Consider the following 24,583-nt stretch of genomic DNA (forward strand, 5'->3'; position numbering starts at 1 on the left):
AAAACAAATCCCCAATTCTCGGAGTAGGGCCTTACGCTCCTCTATGGGCTTCATTCTGAACCCAATACACTTGCTAAGCGGATGTGGCTTTCTATGTATGGGGCATTCTTTGTTAGGGTTTTTTGGTTTCTTGTTTCCATCGACCGACTGGTCTAAACTCATTTGAGTCATAGAGGACACGTCCGTTCTGTGGACGGAGATGGGTGTTCTAGTGTTATTGTACCTGGCTGCAGTATGTGTATCTAACATGAAGCTGGGGTCATTTTTTGACCGGGCTGCTTCGCGAATGAAACTCAAGAAGAATGAGAAAGGGGGGTAGGCAACTTGCTTCTCACGCTTATATTTTGAGCCTTGTGAAGTCCATCTCTCTTGGAGGCTGTAGGGTAGCTTTTCCAAGATGGGTTTCACTCCACGAGCAGCATCAAGGACATTGAGCCCTTTCAGGGATTGGTCTGTCCTTGAAGATTCCAGCTCCTGCAGCAAGTCCCCAAGTTCTCGCAACTTTGAGTAGTCTTTGGTTGTAATTCTGGGAAAATTGTCTACTCTCTTGAAGAGTGCGTCTTCGATCGCTTCAGGACTACCATAGCATTCTTCTAGTCTCTCCCATACTAAATCAAGACCCACTTCGGGGTGGTTAACATTTGCTGATCTAAGCCTCTTTGCATGTTCTGCAGATTCTTTCCCCAGCCATTTGGTTAGTAGACTAAGTTCTTCTCTTGCCGAGAAGCCCAGACTCTTGATAGCGTCTTTGAATGTGGATTTCCATATCCTGTAATTCTCCGGACGGTCGTCGAAGTTGGTAAGACCTGTCTGCACCATGTCACGCCGGATCATGTACTTGCCCATGTCTGTTAGGCCTGATACATCGATATGTCGGTCTTGTTCTGGTGTGGTTTCACGGAAGGGCCTTGTGTTCTCCCTTTCCTTGGCCTGGATGTTTGATGATCGCTGATCAGTGTGAGGAGCTGTTTCTCTATGCGTGGGCCTACCTGAGCTGTGAGACTGTTGCAGTATATCTATATGCCTACTGGCGTGTGGATCACCGCTGAGAACCTGGCTATCCCGGGTTGTGCGTACCCTTGAAAGAACAGCGTCTATTCTTTGTGGACCTAGAGAGTCTTCAGCGTCTGAGATGTCACTCAGGCAATTCCGAGATGGTGTACTGGTATTGATGCTGAGGAGGCTCCTTACATAGTTTGCGGTGCGTTGATTTATATCTTCTGGAGCTGTCTGGTCATAGGTCTGCTCCCCGCCGTCCTGTAGTGCGGCTGCTTCAAAGACTTCGGCTTGCGCTATGGCGGCGGCCGCATCCTCTTCCTTGCTTAGGGCTTCCAAGTTTGCATCTAACTCTGCCTTCCTACGTGCTATGGCAGCGTTGGTGGCTGCTGCGGCGGCCACTGCTGCCTGCTCCTCCTCTTCTATGCGGGCTCTCTCTGCCCTTATGGCCGCCACTTTCCGACCATATTCGGCCCTAGCACGCGCGGCCTCTGCGGCGGCTCGTGCCTTGGTGGCATTCGCGCTTGCACTAGACACATTAGATTTCACTGATTTGCTTGACCTGGAAGAATGCCTGGATGTGCTGGAGCGCTGCGATGCAGTTTCCAGGAGGAGCTCCTTTCTTTCACTTTGCGCCTCCATAATGGCGGTCTGCACAATGCCGTCGTGTTCCCTATCGATTGTTTTTTGCAGCTCGCGTTCCCTCAGGCTATTAATTGTGTTGGTTCTTGTCAGATAGGTGAAATATGCTTGTGACAATGCTACATAATGTCTATGACATGACTTGATTTGAGTTATGGCTCGCTTAATGTCCTTTTCTTGTTCGCCAGCATTTGTGGCATCACTCATTTCAATTTCGATTTCTTCCCATGCCTTTTCCAACTTAGCACGGTGCATCTCAATGTCAGCTTCATATTTTTCACAGGCTTTTTGTGTCAGTGTAACTGTTCGCTTAGGCCTTGCGCCTTCCTGCATCTGTTGCAGTTGTGTCGCTGTTTCAGTGTCTGACCTGTCACTCTTATGTGTTGTGTCTGGTGAGGGTCTGAGTTCTTCCATGCTGCAGGTGTGTGTAGGCCTTTAGCCAGTTCGTGTGGCGTGCGGTCTGTAACCTGTGTCAGCGGTTGGAGCCGTTTGGTGTCCTGCAGCAGTCGGCGTAGAGGTAGCTGTACTCACAGGTATCCGTAGCTCTGATCCCTATCTTGGCTGATGTCCAGTGGCGTGGCCCTTGGTAGCCTTAACCGTGGGGACATGCACAGGGGTAAGTATAACTGTTGTTCCTAACTTAGTAGCTGGGCAGAAGGTTAACCCAGGCAAGACACAAGAGTGATAATTCTGTGAGTAATACACTGAGCTGGGTTGCAGCGCTGGTGCCTTTATATTGAAGCTGTGGAAAGCTGGAGCTTTCTGTGCTGCTCCCAAAGCACATGGTATCCGTTTTTACTATTCTGGAACCCCAGGGTCAGATGCCTGGATATGAATGTCAAATGCCAGGAAATGAATAAGGTCAGATAGCTTAACTCGTCCCCTATAAAAGCACACAAAGTCTTCTGTATTTTCTTAGCTTTATTGGAAAAGTCACAGAAATAAAGGCACTTGTTGGTTGTATAGTGTTGGGAAAGTGCTTCTCTAGAAGAAGGTGCTTTGTTATGAGTGGAAGTGCTTCTGCAAGGGGAAGGTAAAAACGGATTGCCTTGCAAGGGAGAAGATAATCAGAACCTGTACTCACAGAGGCTGCTGAGATAGAATGTCCAGGGGAGAGATACAGGGGAACAGGAAAAACACCAAGAACAAACCAACTACAGAAAAGTTGCAGGGGAGGAGGAATAGCCCAATCTCAGCTATGAGAATTGGAAAGTTGCCAGGGCAACCAGCCCCTTAAAGGGAAAAAGGGAAATAACAAAATAAACAAACTTGTTCCATGACACAGACTGTGCAATAATAAGGAAGCCCTGGCAACTTGAGGCCAGTGCTGTCAAATCACGTAAGTGCTGCTGCGCATTATGTTTTAATACTGACGCAGTTTGGAGCCAGCCATATCCAGTCAGCGGCCATACACTGGAGTGCTGTCAGCCAGCAGCCCACCATTTCCAAGATGTTATGCTATGATCAATGTGAATTATCCCCTATATTATACACTTCAGTTGTGGGCAAACGATAGCCTAAAATATTTTTTAAAATATTTGATTTATAAGAGACTATGCTTATAGATTTTGTTTTTAAGAAAATATAGTTTTATGTTTAAAATGGGTGCTTCCCTAAACTGGACACAGAACAAGCCTGGACAACGGCACACTGGGAAACCTGATTACCCAGTGGGCCTTCTGGACCTGCTGTCATTGGCTTAGTTGGCCCAATATACATTGCAGTTAGCAAGTATTGATAAATTGTATGTGTAGCAATGTGTACATTTATGTCAAGATGCAGAACAAAGTGAGAAATCCTTTTGGAAAGCCAGTATGTAATTAGAAGGATACAGCACAGGCCTAGCAAAACTTACTATATACAGGCTTTACACTGTCTCTCAGGGGTTCTGGTGTGAAAAGTTGCCCTGGGCCCCTCAACTTCAACAGCTGTTCAGTGCCATCACAGACTGTGCCCCTTGCCCCCCTCCAACATATGTAAACACCCGTACTCATTCATGATACTCACTCATGATAAAAATACAATTCTACTACGTGGATCTGTCCCAGTTTATTTATATAATATTTATCATATGTCTGTGTATATATATATATATATATATATATATATATATATATATATATATATATATATATATATATATATATATATATATATATATATATAAATTGTCTTTATAATAACTATTATTAAATAGCTATTTAAATAATGCAATGCTATCACACCCACCAATCATTGTACAAAATATTCCAAATTCTAAAATTGTCCACTAATGGCAGTTTTTATGTGTATTAAAATTCATATTTATCAGCAAAACAATTAACAGAAATGTAACGAAAGTTCTACTTACACAAATAGATATGAAAAACCTGAATTTTGTTAAGTAAAATTAAAGTAGATCATAACTACAATATATGTTTACCATATAACAAAATCTATAACTCATTGTTATTGAGACTATTATACTTATATAAATGTAAGGATATAATAAATATGCTGTAAAGAAAGATCACTGAACAGTGCTGTATATATTTTGGTTTGCTCTCTACACAAATAATTTACAATGAAAACAAAATAGTAATAATTTTGTTAATTTTGTTGATTATTTAAATTTTTTTTTTTTACATTTAGCTTTCATTATTAGAAGAAATTGGATTTAAAGGAGCACTGTTGTATGTTGACCCCTGTGACCTACCTGAAAATGAAAACCTCAACAACAAAGCATTTATGGTGTCCTTAAACAATGGCGCTGTTCCAGGCTCTAGTACATCAACCAACAGTAAGTACACAATCAGCCCTTTTTATATCACATAAGTGTTCTTATTTAATAAACCCCCCCAAACTGGTAATGTTTAAGATGATTTGAGGGAATTTATTTGACAAATGGGCCTTCATCAAATGTTGCTGGTGAGACTTTTTTTTATTATCAGTGACTGCAGAAATGATTTCTGTATACCTATAAAAAGAAAGATAATATGTGATCTGTTATGGATTTATCAAATCTGAAGTTAGATGGTGGATTATCTAATAGAGTAATCTGCCTCAGTCCTGAGCCAGATAGCAGAGTTCAGGAGACTGATATGCAAGCTGAGGTGCAGGACCTCAGGATACAGGTAGATGGAAGAGTTATGGTCCAATAAAAACAGCAGAGGAAGCTGAGCATGCCAGTAGTGGAAGGAGACAATGAGGAGCAGGACAAGCCAGTCTAGGGTCAAAACCAGAGAGTCAGTACAAATAATGGATCCATGGACGATGTTACTTGGGGTCCAGTTAAACCAGGCCAGGTTCATAACCAAAGAATTAAAGATGGGAAGATAACAGGAGCACGGGAAGGTGGCAGGGCTAATTGGGAGGGTCTAGAGATGACTAAATGTCCTTAAAAAAAATAAACTAAAAGGACCGATTGTGCATGCCTCCTAGGAAGGGAGGCTTTAAAAAGGTTTCACTCATGCATGCACAGAGCGGGAGGAGAAACACAAACTGAAAATGCCTGTATTTTGGGTTGGGAGGTTTTCCTAGGCCTATGCTGCATTTGAAGTATCTTAGCAGACTTCTAGGTCAACATACTGTCATAAAAGTATATATTTTTGCAAAGCAGACAAACCAGGGAGTGTGACTATGAGCTTCTTGACACTTGTCATGCAGCTCTTTGGTAAAGAAATCCAGTCAAATGTATTCCTCTGTGCATTCAAATGATGGAAATAGCCTACATGCATCGGTTTTGCTTATGTCTTTCAGAATTTGCTGGGCACAAACTATTTAATACTGTATTTGCTTAGGATTTTAGTGCAAGTTATTTGGCAATTCAAAATACCCCCAATTTTTTCCCCTGTGACTCACCCCAATGCAAAAGAAGAACACTATATTGAAAAAAATCTATTAATTGATACAAAGTCCTCAGGAACGGCCGTTTTCCATCCTAATACCTTTTTTTGTAGCAGACCCTGCCTCCTTTTAAAGTATTTTGTTTGGCACCACTGGGGGGATTGTTGTAGGAAACTGCCTGCCAGTAAGATGTAGGACATCTTTGGCTTGCAGATTTGGGGTAGATTCCTGAAACAGAATTGTTTTCAAGACAGTTTAACTGGAACTTTAAGACGTTTTTTCCTTTTTTAATTTTTTTGCACAGCACATAGGTGTTAAACATGTGACCTGGGTCAGGTAGATGGCAACCTTTTTATACTTGTAGGTTCTTGTAGGTCACATCTTGCCTTATGTTGAGTAGTGCAATTCTCAACTTTCCTTCCACCTTAAGGCCATACTCCCTCAAAACTCAATTGATATATTCATGCGTATAAAAACTCGGACACAAAATGCGGAAAATAATGGCCACAGCATTTATTCATGATAGATAAAATACAATTAATGTTTTTGCAACTCTTAACACCATGTAATAGCAGTATGCCTCACATCCACCAGTGACTATTAGGACTACCTCTACCCATGAGAGGACACAGACCCAAACGCCAAAACATACCCCTGGGTGTCAATATTTGCTGTGCTGTGTCATGAAGAGATGGTAATATATACTGTGATCTAGCTCCAGGCTGTGCTCTGTTCTCTCAATCAATCCACCATAGTGCAAAGTCTAATTTTCCAACTGCTGATCTTCCCATTTTCTGGCAAGGTTCTACTGCCATGACATAAACTATATGTTATTGCCAAAACATCCAAGACATAAGTATACAATTCATAGGTACATGGAATGTTATATAGTTATACAGATTTGGATCAGTGTGAAGTCAGTGAAATTCAAATATTTAGGATAAACCCAGTTGAAGGCAACTTCCACATCCTACTCCCAGCCATAGCCACTCATGCCTAAATAGGTAAGGATAAGAAATTACTTTAGGATCTCAGTCAATTTCATCAAAACCTGGATAAATGTCTATTTAAATTTAAAGTGTGAAAGTTTAGCGACAGAACCACTTTAAATATAGCAAGTGTATCAAATGCATTCCTGAGAACTATAAAATACCTTCTACAAATTCCAATCTACAATAGAGGGACAACATTATTAAAATTAGAGCGGATGTTCCTGCTGTTTTAAAAAATGCTAAACTGTTACATTTCCTCTGACATTTTCTCCTGCAGTTCCAGCTGCAGTGTTCAGAAATTCTTGACCCTATGCATTTCTTTTCTATAGGTTGTTACAGCTTAGTCTGTTCTACAGGTTGTTCAGATCTCTAGTCATGTTGCATGGTTGCATACCATTAGGTCCATATGGTCATGAAGGGCTTAAAATATGTTAAAACATTAAGTTACAGGGTGGTGCATCAGCTCCATGGCACAGGCATATCATGGGGCACAGTGGCATATAGGGGGTATAAGGCATTTCTGGGGCACAGTGGCAAGCCAGGGGGCAGATGTGCATAACTGGGGGGGCAGGTTGAAAAAAAAAAGGAAATAAAAACAAAATATTTTTCTTAATCATAGCTTTTATTAAAAAAAAAATGTTCACATAGTTTACATGAATTAACATTTACTGGTAAAACTTTTTTCCTATAGGGTCATCTTTTATATTCAGGCTTTTTCTTTTTTTCATAAATTAATATTCAGATTTTGGGGGGTCGTCTTATAATCAGGGTCATCTTATAATCGAGCAAATATGGTACTATTTAGTTACATGAATATAAAGCTACCAAAAAGCCAGGATGCTGGTTCAAATAAATGCTTTGTTGTTTTTTTCCCCACTAAAACACACTTGGATAAATAGTTTTAAACATATACTGACAATTGGCAGTATGCCAACTTGCCTTTTATGATTTTTTTTTATACAAAATAAAAACAGTGGCCCTAATTCGGAGGATTTTGAAAGTGTTCTATTATAGAATGTACAATCTTCCAAAAGTGAGAATATTTTCATGAATGCACACAGATTTCACATAATCGTCATATAATTTTGATATTGTTTGAATTTAGAATACACAATATTACGAGAGTTGGATAATTATGATGCTATTTTATTTTAGTATGTACAGTATCGAAAGAATCTTAGAATTATGATTCTCATCTATTTTAGAATGCCCAGTATTTCAAAAGTCATAGAATTCTCATAGTGTTTCATCTTAGAATGCACAGTTTTTGAAGATTCAGATAGTTTTGAAACTATTCTCTTTTAATGGACAATATTCCAAGAGTCATAGAATTACTGATTTTTCTAATCTCTAGCCTCCTATCTCAGAATGCACTCCATTCAAAAAAAGTACTTCATGTTGTAAGCCCTCAAGTGTCAAATAAATCAAAGCAGCATTGCATTTGATCAAAATCCTATACAAATGTTTACAAAATTCCATATTTTCTTTGAATGTGTACTTTTCTACTACAAAAGTAGGACTAATATTAAGTTAAGTTCCAAAATATGTCCACAATTTTTGCATCAGAATATACCTGTTAATGTTTTTTTGGTTCTACCACAGTGCCAATATGTTTTTATGTTTGATAACATTATATTTTGTATGAATTAGACTACTTTCTCTTAGCATATAACTCTGGTGGTACAATATTCTGATCCTTTTTGTGTGCACCTCCTTCATATTCATTGCTATTTTCTGATACTTGTTGGGCACAGGTTGTACAATCTTTATATTAGCATATATACAATACATATATTTATTTGTCTTGCTTTTGGCTGGCATTACTTTTTTGGTGTGCCAATTTTCACACTTTGATATTTTTCTAAGAGCCCTATATTGCTCACAGACTTTTCTTTATTTGTTGTATCTACTATAGATCGTAGAGACTTTTTATGAAGTTATTGCCAGTTTTATCCGAACATAAAATACGTTTCAGGCATGGTTTTCTAAAACAATAGGTACCAACCCATTACACGTCATTGCATATGCCTAGGCTCTCTTTGTTTGCTAATATGTAGCATGTAACAGGCAGGCAAGGTACAATCAGCATCAGCAAACCATGGGTTAAACAGAGTCACACCTGGAAGGCAAACCAGAAGCAGAATCCAGGAACAAAGTTGGAGTAAGTGGTGGTCTTAACACCTAAGTTTTCAAAATGCTCAGAGCTGCTCACTCATTCAATAGATTAATTTCAATGTATACACTAATTGGCTGAGTTAAAGAGGTACTCTGATCTTTTCAATAATACTCTGGATAATAATACATTAATTCAATCAAGTAATTCCATATTTAGAACATTAATTCTACCTGCTAACTGAAATACATTAATGGAAATCAGAATTGCTTGATTATTATCACCAAATTTAATTAAACTTAATCAATCACACATTATACTTTATAAAAAAAAATATATTCTCCACCTACTAAAGGTTTATGCATTGAAAATCAACCAGTCTCAGCTGTCTAGTCATGAACAATGAGAACAAAAGTTGCAAATTAATGTCTGCGACTGCTGTCCTTGGATTCCAATAAGTATTCTAACAAGCAGTAATAGTTTTTTTTATAGCCAAAGAATCTTGCGTAAATATACTACACATGTCAAGTTGCATTGAAAATAAATCAAGAGACAGTCCATGTCATCATCATGTGCGTGAAGAAATCCGCATACAGAGCTCTAATCAAACGGACTCACCTCAGGCTCCAAGTTTTAGGCATAATTAGTAGAAGCCAACAGAATGTGTCAAATAATTAGAGAAGGCGTTCGTAATGCCTCTCTGAGGCTTCAGTGGGAGAAGGAGAATATGCTGCACGCTTGGACTAACTGCATCCGTCAGACTAATTTTTTCCATAAACTGCTTAGTAAAGACCTCATCTTGGGGCATTCTGTGCAAATCAGTTATTGTTCTGTTGTTCCTTTATCCAGTGCATGATATATTATTTGTTTTGGTATGTTATGATATTTTACAAACTACTGACCAGATTTGTTTTTCAATAATATATGAAAGATGTGTCTGAAAGTGAATTTCTGTAAATCATTATGACTAGTACAAGTGTTGTGTACAGCCTTCGTCCCATCTGTCCTCTTAAAATTGTCAAGCAATTACACCAAGTTGCTTTTATTGCAATCAGATGCATTTTTTCCATGTTGGGTTTCTCTTCATCTGATTGAAAAAAATAATTAAAATGATGGTATGTCAGATTATTTTTTATGGAATCATTACTAGACCTGTGCAAATTGCTGATTGACTAATTGACAAATTTTCCGGTTCCTTAAACAGTGTCGAAATGCCTTAATATCGAGGTAAATTAAACGGATCAGCTTCAAAAATGTCCCAAATAGGACATGGGGGCAGAATTTTACTATTGTCAAAATTCCAAGTTGAAAAATTAAATTATGCATGTTCCAAATGTGGCCTTTTTCCTCCAACAACCTAACAAACCCATGTATAGATGGTATCACTGTACTCGGGATATGTTGCAGAACACGTATTGGGATGTTGTTTGACAGTGACATATACCAGGAGATGTAGTGTGAAGTGTGTGATAAAAAACAATTTTGACAAAGGCTGGTAATAGAATTAATGTATGGAAAGAGTTAAAATACTAGCATTTTTAATATCTTGGGGTGTCTACCTTTTAAATATATGTGGTTTGATGGTGGTAAAGGACATGGGGGCAGTATTGCTCTTTATTGCAAAAAAACCCATAATAACATTGGGTAATTCTAAACTCAGGACAAATATTAGAATATATTTAGCGAGTTTTTTCATTAGCTTTTGAAGATGAGGAAAGGATTGATGTCAAAATGAGAAAAAAGTTTTTCCCCCCAATTTTTACCATATTGATACTTTTAAAAAAAAAGTTAATTATATGATGCAATCAAAATAATGGTATCTAAAGAACGTCCTGAAAAAAACAATACATAACTTGTGTGGTTACAGTGAATGGGAAAAAAGAAACTTACAGCAGAAATGTTAAAACTTTATTGCTGGACTCTTTGCTTACTCATGCATCTGACATTCTTAACCATTCCTAACACACCGGAACCCTTTAATGGATCCTTTTGTACAATTCTCTGCTCCCCTCCGTGTATGACCTTGAATAACTTGAGCGTGATTTCATTTCAGGCTCCTGTTGTCTGCTTGATATCGTCTCAGACGCCTCTCTGCCCGACCCTGTCTCAGACTCCTGCCCTCTGCCCGGCCCTGTCTCATATTCCTGCCCTCTGCCTGCCCCTGTCTCAGACTCCTGGTTTCTGCCTGCCCCTGTCTCAGACTCCTGCCATCGGTCTGACCCATTGTTTAAGAGTCCTGCTGTCCGCCCGACCTTGTCTCAGACTCATAGCCCTTTGACCGATCTTGTCTCAGACTCCTGCCCTCTGCCTGACCCTGTCTCAGACTCCTGCCCTCTGCCCCAACCTGTCTGAGACTCCAGCCCTCTGCCCCACCCTGTCTGAGACTCCTGCCCTCTGCCTGACCCTGTCTGAGACTCCTGCCCTCTGCCTGACCCTGTCTCAGACTTTTGCCCCGTGCCTGACCCTGTCTCAGACTTTTGCCCCCTGCCCCCTCATGCATCTGACATTCTTAACCATTCCTGACACATCTTTTGCTCATCCTGGGGCTTTTATATATTAGGGCTGATCTAAACTACCCTTATTGGAGCCTTGATCCACCCTGTGTTTCTGTATCTATTTTCGGTTTGGTTATTATTTGACTGATTATTCCTCCTTTCTTGGACACTGGCTTTCAGGCTTTGTGTTGTTTTCCTTGTTACCTTGTTTTGATCTGACTGATTTTGCATATTAGCTTGACTTTAACCACGATTCTGTTGCAGTTGCAGGTGATACCAGGGGGCTCTGTCTGTACCCCATGAAGCATAATGATAGATAGGCACAGAAAGGCAAATAGAAAACACATGAGGCTGAAAATATATGGGTAACAGTCTATTTTGGAGTGTGCAGACAGAACAGGTGAAACAAGACTGATAATAGCATAGGCAAAAAGGCAGATGCACCATGGCAGGATAAGGACTTCAGATAACGGGCCGCGGAACAGACAGCATACAGACTTTGAACAGACTTCAAAAAGGAGACTTTGAAGCAGACTGGGTACACAGAGCAGGGCAGAGCACAATGCTGCAACTCCTCTGGCAGGACGCACATATGGAAGCCCACAGACAGGACACTGGACTCATGACAGGGAGGCCTCAGGCAGGGAGCTCTCAGGCAGGGCCCACGTAGCCAAGCAAGCCAGGTCCAGACCATGGGATCACAGGAACAAGCAGAATCATGAGACTAGGAACTGGGTCAGAACAAACCGGGTCAACACCAGGAGATCAAGGACAAGTGCCAAATTAGGAGCCAAGAGCAAGGTCAGGGCGAGCTGACTCAAATGGGATAGAATTCAACTGAACATTGCTAGAAACATCACAAGGCTAGGAGGCAAAGAAACAGTAGAGCAGTATACACCACAATGCAAAGGCCAAGACTGAAGAACAGAGCAGGTATTTAATGGCAGGGCTAACTTCCAGGTAACGTGGCTCAGCTGTCCAGAATAATTAGAAACGGGTGCTCCTGTGAGTATAAGGGCCCGCAAATTCTGAACAAAAATTCTGTTCGAGGGTCTGTCCTCATTTTGCTAGCTTTGCACAAATCGCAGAGTTTCCCACATGTTGAATCTTGGGCCGTAGGGGCCCAAGTTCAGAGCTAAGCCTGTAGTGAATAGCAATCCACAACATGAGGTGTCGGCCTCTCAACAAAAGACTCTCATCTGTCCTGGTACCCACTAGAAATGTGCAAATGGGCCAAAAATGTTTTTGGCCCTTTGGTTCTCGGGGGAACAATTATCGTTCACTGCCGATTTGGTTTGGCTGTAAATTCAGGGGCATTTTTCATTCAGGAACGAAATTAGTTGCCCGGTGCCCACATTCATTCCCTCACACTCTAACTCACTCTCTCACACTCTAATTCTTGTTTACTCTCACACTGTCTAAATGTTTCTCTGCCCTCCACTTCTGCTTCTGTCCACCACTTCCGCTTACACATCTTCTTCATCTTCTATCTGCTCCCTTTTCTCTTCTATCTTCAATCTTTGATCCTTAATCTGCCTTGTTTGGCTGCATTTCCGCAGACATAACCTGGCAACTTCCACCAAAATGGTGATGCTGTGGTGACATCCTACCTGATCATCCAATTGGGGGAGAGGCTGTCACTGCAAGGACAGCCTTATTGCCCACAGGTGAATCTGAATGCACAAGTCTAATACCCACAGATGTTACAATAACATACTATCTTGAGTTTTTCAATTACAAATAAGCAGGTGTAGCTTGTGCCATTATAATAGGTTGTGATTAAAACAGTTTTGTGTGTGTTAAATTGATTAAGAAGTGTTGTATTAACAGATTTCTAAGTGATATCTGTGATTACCTACATCACTGTACAAGCATTATTGGACTTGATTTCAATAGTGTTGGAAACCTTTTCTGGAGTATAATTGGCATCTGTAGCACTCTTGATAAGCTTTTTACGATGATTACGCTGCACTCTCCTGCAAACATTCCAACTGAATAGGACATTCTTGTTTAGATACAAAATATACATCTTCCTTTTGTGATTGACAACAACATGTTGAAGCCAATCAAAAGTCCACATTTACAGAACAAGTGTTTCTGTAGATTGGTTGTAAATTGTGTCCGTGTTTATTTACCCTTGTGTGTAAATAATAACAGATACTTAAAAATCAACTATCCTAGTTTTTGTTTCTGCTATATCTGCAATATAAAAAGTCTCCCAATAAATATAATTAACATTTGGGAATATGTGAGTACCCCTGGTGTTCCAAAGTGCCAAACAGGGTACATAGCGTTGAACTCTGAAGTTTTTGATAAGCACCTATATGGTTGTAATAGACAGTATACAACTATGTCTGGAGTTTGTTCCCAAGGACTATTTTAACATTTAGTGTTTTTAATACACTAGGAAAACAAATTTTTTTACTTATTGGTATTATATGAAATTGATTATAAATGTTTGCAAGAATCAGATTGTTATTATTTTATAATAATTTGTATATCATATTATATGATATTATTGATTACATAGAAATGAACATGATCACAATAAATGAAAAAAACTGAAGGGTTTATTCACTAGAAAAAGAGTTTAAGGGTTAGTTGAGATTTTCAACTCACCAACTTCATTATAGTAACATAGTAACATAGTTCATAAGGTTGAAAAAAGACCAAAGTCCATCAAGTTCAACCTATATACATATTGTGTCCCTACTGTGTTGATCCAGAGGAAGGCAAAAAACCCTTATGAAGCAGATGCCAATTGCCCCATACCAGGGGGAAAATTCCTTCCCGACTCCAAATATGGCAATCAGAATAAATCCCTGGATCAACGTTCTGTCCCTATTAATCTAATATCCATAACTTGTAATATTATTGCTTTCAAGAAACACGTCCAGGCTCCTTTTGAACTCTTTTATTGAGTTTACCATCACCACTTCCTCTGGCAGAGAGTTCCATAATCTCACCGCTCTTACTGTAAAGAACCCCCGTCTGTGCTGGTGTAGAAACCTTCTTTCCTCCAGCCGTAGAGGATGTCCCCTTGTTATAGATACAGTCCTGGGTATAAATAGGTCCTGGGAGTGATCTCTGTACTGTCCCCTTATATATTTATACATAGTTATTAAGTCCCCCCTAAGCCGTCTTTTTTCCAAACTAAATAACCCAAATTCTGATAATCTTTCTGGGTACTGTAGTCCTCCCATTCCCCTTATTACTCTGGTTGCCCGTCTTTGAACCCTCTCCAGCTCCACTATATCTTTCTTGTACACTGGTGCCCAGTACTGTACAAAGTATTCCATGTGTGGTCTGACTAGTGACTTGTACAGGGGTAGAATTATTTCCTTGTCGTGGGCATCTATGCCCCTTTTGATGCACCCCATGATTTTATTTGCCTTAGCAGCAGCTGCCTGACACTGGTCGCTACAGGTAAATTTACTGTTAACTAAAACTCCTAAGTCCTTTTCCATGTCAGTCGTCCCCAGTGTTTTCCCATTTAATACATATTCCCAGCCTGGATTTTTCTTCCCCATGTGCATAACCTTACATTTATCTGTGTTGAACCTCATCTGCCACATCCCAGCCCAAGCCTCCAACCTATGCAGATCCATTTGTAATCGTGCGCTGTCCACTATTGTGTTAACCACGTTACAGAGCTTAGTATCGTCTGCAAAGATTGATACTTTACTATGCAATCCCTCTACAAGGTCATTAATAAATATATTAAAAAGAATAGGACCCAAAACTGACCCCTGTGGTACCCCACTAGCAACAGTCACCCACTCAGAGTATGTACCATTAATAACCACCCTCTGTTTCCTATCACTGAGCCAGTTACTTACCCACATACACACATTCTCCCCCAGCCCAAGCATTCTCATTTTATGTACGAGCCTTTTATGTGGCACCGTATCAAATGCTTTGGAAAAATCAAGATATACGACATCCAGCGATTCACCCCGATCCAGTCTTGAGCTCACCTCCTCATAAAAGCTGATCAGGTTAGTTTGACAGGACCGATCCCTTGTAAACCCATGCTGATATGGAGTCATACACTTATTTTCATTGAGATACTCCAAAATAGCATCTCTTAGGAAACCCTCAAACAGTTTACACACAACAGAAGTTAAACTAACAGGCCTATAATTCCCCGGGTCACTTTTTGTCCCCTTTTTGAATATTGGCACAACATTTGCTATGCGCCAGTCCTGGGGAACAGACCCTGTCACTATAGAGTCCTTGAATATTAGAAATAGGGGTCTGTCTATTACATTACTTAACTCCCTTAGAACGCGGGGGTGAATGCCATCTGGACCTGGTGATTTGTCTATTTTGATTTTTTTTAGGCGGCACTGCACTTCTTCCTGGGTTAGACAGGCGACATGTACTGGGGCAGTTATCTCATCCTGCTGTATATTACCTGGCATTTCATTTTCCTCTGTGAATACAGCAGAGAAGAATATATTTAATAGATTAGCTTTTTCCTGATCCCCGTCTATAACTTCTCCCTCATTACTTTTTAAGGGGCCAACGCTTTCATTGTTAACCTTTTTACTATTTATATAGTTAAAGAACATTTTGGGGTTTGTTTTACTCTCTTTGGCAATGAGTCTTTCTGTCTCCAATTTTGCTGCTTTTATCTGATTTTTACATATTTTATTGTTTTCCCGATAGCTTTTTAGTGCTTCCTCACTGCCTTCCTGTTTTAGTAGCTTAAATGCCTTTTTTTTGCCATTTATTGCCCCCTTTACATTTTTATTTATCCACATTGGTTTTCTCTTGTTCCTGACTCTTTTATTCCCATACGGTATGTACCTTTCACAGTGAGAATTTAAGATATTCTTAAAAATCTCCCATTGAGCGTCTGTACTCTTGTTTTTGAGGACATTTTCCCAATTTACAGTGTTAAGGGCTTCTCTTAGTTGATCAAACTTTGCCCTCCTAAAGTGCATAGTTCTTGTGGCTCCTCTAAGAGTTCCCTTATTGAAGGACAAGTTATAATGTATCATATTGTGATCACTATTTCCTAGATGTCCCCTGACCTGCACATTAGTTACTCTGTCAGGTCTGTTGGTTAATATTAAGTCCAGTAGGGCGCCCCCTCTGGTCGGGTCCTGTACCATTTGGGACAGATAATTATCCTTACTTATAGTCAGAAACCGGTTTCCTTTATGAGATTCACAGGTCTCGGTTTCCCAGTTTATGTCGGGATAGTTAAAGTCCCCCATAATAACCACCTCATTGTGATTAGCTGCCTTGTTTATTTGCTTTAATAATTGATCTTCTGCTGCTTCCATTATATTTGGTGGCTTATAGCAAACCCCGATCAGTATTTTATTATTTTTCTTTCCATATATTTCTACCCATAATGACTCCACATTATCATTTCCCTCACATATATTCTCCCGCAGTGTGGCCTTTAGGCTGGACTTTACATAAAGGCAAACTCCTCCCCCTTTTCGTTTTTTCCGATCCTTCCTGAATAGACTATACCCCTGTATGTTAACCGCCCAGTCATAGCTATCATCCAACCATGTCTCTGTTATACCCACTATGTCATAATTTTCTTCAGACATTATTAACTCCAGTTCGTCAGTTTTATTGGTCAGACTTCTGGCATTAGTAATGGCCTTATGCCTTATGAATGGCCGACTCTGGCAAGTTTCTCCTGAGTTTCCAAGATATCAAGGTGGTTTGGAGAGCAAATTTTCATCCTAGTGGCGGGCAGCTCACGATCTCACAATCTTATTTTTGGCTTAGTTGCTATACATAGGATGATTCAGGACGCGAAAGACGATTTACTTCAGTTGTGGTCACGTTTTGAGGGCCTGGTCATAGTTTGGACTGAAACATTGTTCAGGCAGGAGAATGACCAAGTCCTTGTTGGCTGTGAATAGGGCTAGGATTAAGGTGAACAAGGTAGTACCTCAGTTTGTGACACGTAATGGGTGTATAATTATCTGGCATCGGTCACTGGAGACTGGCTTTGATTAAGATGACGCTGCAGGTGTTGCAGGTAGCTAGGATGGCACTGGCTGGATCTCCACAAGGGTTAAAGTTCAACCATAGCCTGGATTGGCTACGGAATGTTTCCTTTTAATAATCATTTAAATGATAATTGTTTGTATTTATCCACTCATGATTGTTTACATAATCACTCTATTTTATTTTTGGTTAATAAAGATGTAGCCTTCTCAATCCAAAATAATTGACTATGCCCCACAATTTTAAGGGGACCACACATTTATAATATGCATTAAAATAACAAATAGGATAGAATTTACCTCCATTACACTGCAGTCCAAACTGTAGAATGTTTTAGATTTTGAATACTTTTACATCCAAGTTCTGCAGTTTTCCCCCAATGCAAACAAAACATGTTTTTGGCTATGGTGTATGCTATATGGTATGTAATGCTGTGTAATGAAATGCATTTACAGGATACACATAGAAAGTAAAAGGAGTAGTGAATAGTATCAGGAGAATGTTCCTTCTTCCACTCAGCTGCTACTGTTTTGTATTGTTTTTGGCAATGAACATTTTGAGGAAATATACAATTAGCAATAATATATTACGGTTCCCTAAATCTGCCTTGTTTGTCATTGTTCTACGAGTTCCAATTATTCAGACCATATAATCTGCTGATGTATTTCCCTTTTACCAGAACTCATCAGAGAGAGTGAATGTATGTCATTTTTTTCTGTAGCTATAGATATGTAATATCTATCTGGAGGAATTCATTAGCTAAGTGGTGTTCTAGATTAGACTATATCTTCATGCAAAAGACATAGTATGTTCAGACTATTTAGTGATGGTCTCACGAGTATGCACCGGTCAATTTACGTCAAGAGCTTGTTTAAATTGTTTGGATGCACCTGTTGAATATGCCTGTATCACATTCACAAGTCATCAGGCAAGTTTAGAATGCTTGCAATATGCAATTTATATGGATGGGTTTTGTAAAAGGCTCACAAATGCAAACCCTTTACATTAATTCTAACATACATTACAATTTTAGTTTTGAACGGATTATAAATTGTTTGCACAAGAATTGGTGCAGCAGATTTCACAATAACTGTTGATTTTTAGAAATGGCAAGAGTAAACAGAAAAATCAAAATACACAAAAAAAACCTCCACTTAAAAGCCAAATATATAAGTGTGAAAAGAGACTAAGAGAGAGCTGTAAACCTACCGAGCTCTATTTACTGACCATTTAAACTGGCTGCTGACCATATGCTTTTGTTTTTCAAATGTCACAGTGAGCTTGGGAGCTAAATATAAAAACCAATTGCTTAAACTAACAAACACCCACTAAAAGCAAAAGACACAAGAGAAGCTACTAGAACCAAATGCACTTGCAATCCTCCAAAAGTGCAACCCTTTAGGACAGTGAAGGCAAACCTTTTTGAGCCCAAGTGCTCAAACTGCAAACCAAAAGACTTCTTTTTTTCAAAGTGCCAACACTGCAATTAAACCTGAATAACGAGGTTTTAGTTTAGAAAAAACAATTCGTACAGTTTTTCAAACTAATTAACAGCTTTTGTTTAAAAAGAAAAACACAATAACAGAGCTTTACATTAAACATTTTTTTTATTGAAAAAAAAAAAAAAAAAACCAACAACTGTACACGTGCATGTATTTTTTTAAATTGGTTATAAAACTTACTTGATTTGCTGGAATCGGTGTGGGGTCAGTCCCCAGTCGCTCCTGTGATGTCCGTGTGTCAGGTGATATCCCACGCAGGCAGTGGCGACTCGCTGTCAGAGAGAATTCCCCGGTGAGTGCCATCTTTGCCCTTCCACAATTACACATCTATGATACACACATACACATTAACTCATGCTCTCCCTCATTCAGACTATTCATCCACATATTAACTCATGCTCTCCCTCATTCAGATAATTCATCCACATATTAATGCATGCTCTCCCTCATTCAGACAATTCATTCACATATTAACTCATGCTCTTCCTCATTCAGACAATTCATCCACATATTAACTCATGCTCTCCCTCATTCAGACAATTCATTCACACATTAATGCATACTCTCACGCGTTCACACAATGCATCCACACATTAATTCATACTCACTCATTAACATGTACCCCCTCTCCCTCCCTTATCACTTTCTACCCCTTCTGCCTCCCTTATCACATTCTACCCCTTCTGCCTCCCTTATCACATTCTACCCCTTCTGCCTCCCTTATCACATTCTACCCCTTCTGCCTCCCTTATCACATTCTACCCCTTCTGCCTCCCCTATCTCTTTCTACCCCTTCTGCCTCCCTTATCACTTTCTACCCCTTCTCCCTCCCTTATCACATTCTACCCCTTCTCCCTCCCTTATCACTTTCTACCCCTTCTCCCTCCCTTATCACTTTCTAACCCCTCTCCCTCCACTTTCCCTACTCACCCCCTTTGTATTTCACTCACCTTTAAAGTCCTGCGGCGGGAGAACGAGGCTTCTGTCTTCACTCCTGAGCGCCGGATATGATGTCATATACCGGCGCTCAGTATGAAACGCCGGCACTGTGGCGGAGGTAGAGGCCTCGTGGAGGAGAGTGAGGGGGGCCCATTGCGGGACTGTTCTGGGCAATCCGCTGGATGGTTCCAAATTCGGCGGGGGGGCAACAGGGGGGGCAAGGAATAACCTAGGGGGGGCAATTACCCCCCCTTGCCCCCCTGTAGCGACGCCACTGCACGCAGGTGCGTCAGATGTTTGAGAGCGGGGGGCGTGGCTTCAGTGTTCTCTGGGGAGGGTTCCAAGAGAACTGTGGCAGATGTAGTCCGCGGGAGCCGACGCCGGGACTACAGTGTATGACTGTAGTCACGGCGTGCCCACAGAGACGGCTCGGCGTGCCAACAGCGGCACGCGTGCCACGCGTTCGCCATCACTGCTTTAGGAGCTCTGCTCCAGGATGGCTTTTGAACAGCTAGTTACAGAAGCACACGGGTGCTGGTTACAGAACCAGCCTCCTTTCCCTACCTATGTACCCGGTTGTCCTAGCCCCTGCCCATAGCCTGGGAGATCTTGTTTTCTATGTTCTGCCCTGCTGTTAGCTTGGAAAATCTCTATTTTTGTGGGGAATATATGCTAAATGGTTATCCTGTATTTTTGTAACTTTTTTGTAATTTGTGGGCGTTTTTGTGTGGTAGGAACACAAAAATAGATGTGAAATGTTCCAAATGTATACATGCTCATAACAATTACTTTAAAAATAAGACGTTTGGGGACATTCTTCACTTTTATAATGAGTAACCAAATGCTTATGCTTAAGCATGATAAGTGCCATGAACAATGACATTATTTATACTTAAGTGAACATAAGATAGATACAAGAAATGCTACATTAATCACATCCTCACTTGAAGTTAAACCTCACAAACCATAATTGATGTGCATAGCCACCAAAACAATATTGTATTACCTATTTCATAGGAAACATAGGATGTGTGAAGACCTACTGGAATCAGCCTCTGAATAGGAATGAATAATGTATGGTTGATACTATTCTCTAGGGGAGATATTCAAAATACAAGAGTAAGCATGATCACAACATCCCCTTCCCTGCACCCACTTTTTATTATTTTTCTATTAGTGGAACATGTGATGCTCATAAGCAAGTAACAAACAGTCACCACTGAATCTGTCCAAACCTTAATTAACAATGGAGCTTGTGGCAAGATGGTGGCTTCACCTTTCATCTTTGTGAGAAGTTGGTGATTTGTAGATGTTAGTGATGTTAAACTAAAAGTAGTTTGTTGCAAGTTGGTTGGTTGCATATGCTTGACATGTTACAGGAAAAGCTAGACGGGGGGAATATAAAAGAAGCCATGTTGTTGATTCTAAAGTATTTTGTCATATGTATTAATATACAAAATTTGGATTTAGTTGTATACCTTATAAATGCAGACTTATTCTGGTACGAAATATCTCCTTGAAGCAAAAGGCAGAGTGCACCAATGTTTTGATTATTTAAAACATTGATAGTATTTATTAAAATAATTTGCTATTTACCATTTTTACCAATGTGTGTGTCTTCATAGATTGGTTTTAAAATAAGTTCTCAGAGAACAAAAAGAAAAAAAGAAACTTCAGAAGTTGTGAACTATTAAAGAGATCTTATATCGTCAAGCTTTTATCACTTTCTATTCTTCTAGATTATATGTCATATATATGAATTTCCACAGAGACTCGCTGTTATTAATACCAGTAGATTGAAACAAGCAACACCAAATAGAATTGTATTTTCTCTGTAAGATCCCATAGTGATGTTGTCATGCTTTGCTGCAACCTAAAAATTCTATGCTGTGAATGCATTTATTTGCTTCATTTGAAATGTGCAGAACATTATAGGTCTGTGTGATTAAAGCATAACAGGGAGAGTACAATGCTTATTACCTGGTTATTACCTTTAATGCTTTATTGAAGGCTGTTTAATAGCAGTATTACACTATTGCCATTATAAAGAATCTGCCACGTGTAATTGTCTCCTACAAGACTTAGAATGTTTGCATATTTTAGGCATATTTTCAAAATGGCAGCATAACACTCTTATTAACAATGCCAATGAGTCAATTTTATATTTTTATTACTTGGGTGAGTACCTGAGGCCAAATTACTTTTAGAATGTCTGCCTGAAGCATACTATAAGCAATTCCATTTTTTTTTTAATTATGTGTTTTAGATTCAGTTTAATGCAAAAGATATGTCATTCAGCATTTCACATATACTAGGCTGAAGAATACATGCACATTTTAACGAACCACTTAATGAATTATCATTTTCAGAAAACACAATACTTTTTTGTTAAATGCAACTTTGTTATAGATAAATGCCTAGCGTATGTAATAACAACATTATTTTTCACAGAATATATAATTGTTTTGGTTTTTATATTATTATCATTCATTATAGATGGTTCAAGTCATTAAGTTTGACACAAACACTTATATTCTATCAACATTTGTACATCTGTTTAAAACCTATTAGTGATACTTTTTGTCAGCAAACATTAATTTCAGTGGCCACAGTATGACTGGCCATAAGACTAGGACATAAATGTATCCGCCTATTTATCCCCCTCTCCAAGGCACCAGACCTATCCTGTTAGTTGAGCAATCATATTCTACCTGTGAAATGGATCAGTAGGCCCCACGTTAACATACCCAAGAACTTGCCAATGACAGAGCTATGACAGTGCGCCAGCATGACATGAACTTCCGGTGCTCCGTCATAGAATCCCTGGTGGAAGTGCCAGGTAGAGGTTGTCTATGCGCATCGCCTAGACGTCCACCGGCTGTCGACTAGACACCAGGGAGTCTGGAGCATAGGAAGCAATTTTGGGGATACGTTGGTAAGTCTGGGGGACAGAGTGGCATATCAGGTGGTATAAAGCATATCTGGTGGGCAGAGTGGCATATCAGGGAATCAGAGGGACATATCGTGGGGCAAAGTGGCATATCTGGGGCAGAGTTTCATATCTGGGGGCATAAAGCATACCAGGGTTATAAAGCATATCAGGGGGGCAAAGTGGCATATCTATAGGTAAGGTGTATTATGAATTAAAGGGGACCTTAAAATGGCTATTGGTTTTCCAAATTTATGTTTGTTTATAACATATGCTGTCAAAAGCAGGACTAAAACTACATGTATTCCTAATACTGTTTACCAAACTATAAGGTTGCAGCCTATAATAGGGCCAGTATGGGTTTCTTTTTTCTTCCTGAGGTAAACCCATGTTGCCTTTCAAGATCAAAAGCAACATGGGTTTACCTCAGGAAGATCATGCCAAGATCATGATTGGGTGAATAAAGTAATCAAAGTGGTGCAGTAGACATTGCGTATCTGGATTTCAGTAAGGCCTCTGATACTGAGACTTTATTAATAACTTCAATCTCTGAGTTTAGGTCCCAATGTTGTTGAATGGATTAGGGAGTGGCTGAGTGACAGAAAACAGAGGGTTGTAGTCAATGGCCTATATTCAGTGGGGTACCTCAGGGATCTGTACTTGGACCTAGTGATATTGCAGAATGTCTTGATGGAAAGGTATGTCTTTTTGCTGACAACACAAAAATTTGCAACAGGGTTGATGTTCCTGGAGGGAGAAGCCAAATGGCAAATGATTTAGGTAAACTGGAAAAATGGTCAGAGCTGTGGCAACTGGCATTTAATGTGTATAAATGCAAAGTAATGCACCTAAGGCATAAAAACCCAAGGACAGAGTATAGAATATTTGATACTGTCCTAACCTCAACATGCGAGGAAAGGGTTTTAGGGGTAATTATTTCTGAGGATTTAAAGGTAGGCAGACAATGCAGTAGAGCAGCAGGTAATGCTAGCAGAATGCTTGGTTGTATAGCAAGAGGTATTAGCAGTAGAAAGAGGGGAGTGCTCATGCCGTTGTACAGATCACTGGTGAGACCTCACTTGGAGTATTGTGTACAGTACTGGAGACCATATCTCCAGAAGGATATAGATATGTTGGAGAAAGTTCAGAGAAGGGCTACTAAAATGGTTCATGGATTACAGGATAAAACGTACCAGGACAGGTTAAAGGATCTTAACATATATAGCCTGGAAGAAAGATGTGACATGGGGAGATATTTAAATACTTAAAGGGAATCAACAAGATAAAGGAAAATAGTTTATTTAAAAGGAGAAATACTACCACCACAAGAGGACATAGTCATAAGCTAGAGGGGCAAAGGTTTAAAGGCAACACAAGGAAATATTACTTTACGGAAAGGGTAGTGGACGCATGGAATAGTCTTCCAGCAGGAGTAGTAAATGTACCATAAATACATTTAAGCAAGCATGGGATAGGCATAAGGTCAAGCTAGATAAAGGATAAAGCCAGGTACTAAGGAAAGTACTCTGAGGTTGGGCAGACTGGATGGTCCTAATGGTTCTTATCTGCCGTCCCTTTCTATGTTTCTATATTGATTTCCCATTTAAATGTTTTTATCATATCCCCTGTTCTTCTAGGCTATATACTGTATGTTAAAGTCCTTTAACCTTTCTTGGTAAGTAGCCATTTTCTGAATTATCTCCAAAGTATCTATATCCTTCCGGAGATATGTTTTCCACCACCGTTATTTTAGTATGTATATAAAATACCTCTTAGAGGTTTTAACATATTATCTTAAAACGGTCATGCCTGGAAACTTCATAGGTTGTGTGCCCCAAAGCTCCTGCTCCTGCTTCTGTAGGAGTCCTGTGTTGCAGTTATTTGGGAATATTCTTCAGTCTGCAGTTCTTGGAATTGTAAAAGGCATAACCAAGTAACAAAAATGTACAGGCAATGTTTTAAGGGGTGAGCTTTGCTATTTTACAGTTCTTTCTGTTGCAAATGCTTTCTTTGTATGCTCTCAGCTCTTTTCTTCAAAGGTCATGGGAAAAGTTAATATGGATGCCCCATGTATGTGATTGTCAAGTGTGTTAGTACACATTATTTTTCAATTATAATTAAGTAAAATTTTGACAACTGATTAACAATCACCTCCTTAATAAGTGAAT

The 24,583-nt window shown here is 39.6% G+C and overlaps 1 protein-coding gene across 1 annotated transcript in view; it reads left to right on the plus strand.

The window, feature by feature from the left end:
* The window catches only part of LOC149300413 (inactive N-acetylated-alpha-linked acidic dipeptidase-like protein 2), a 294,282-nt gene that overhangs the window by 155,660 nt on the left and 114,039 nt on the right, over positions 1-24,583 (plus strand). The window contains exon 6 of the mRNA XM_089485337.1: positions 4,270-4,417. Within this exon, the coding sequence (XP_089341463.1) occupies positions 4,270-4,417 (148 nt within the window). The remainder of the gene's footprint in view (positions 1-4,269; positions 4,418-24,583) is intronic.

Source organism: Sceloporus occidentalis, unplaced genomic scaffold, assembly GCF_023333645.1.
Source record: "Sceloporus occidentalis isolate IW3139 unplaced genomic scaffold, rSceOcc1.0.p SCAF_25, whole genome shotgun sequence".
In the NCBI taxonomy this organism is placed as follows: Eukaryota; Metazoa; Chordata; class Lepidosauria; order Squamata; family Phrynosomatidae; genus Sceloporus; species Sceloporus occidentalis.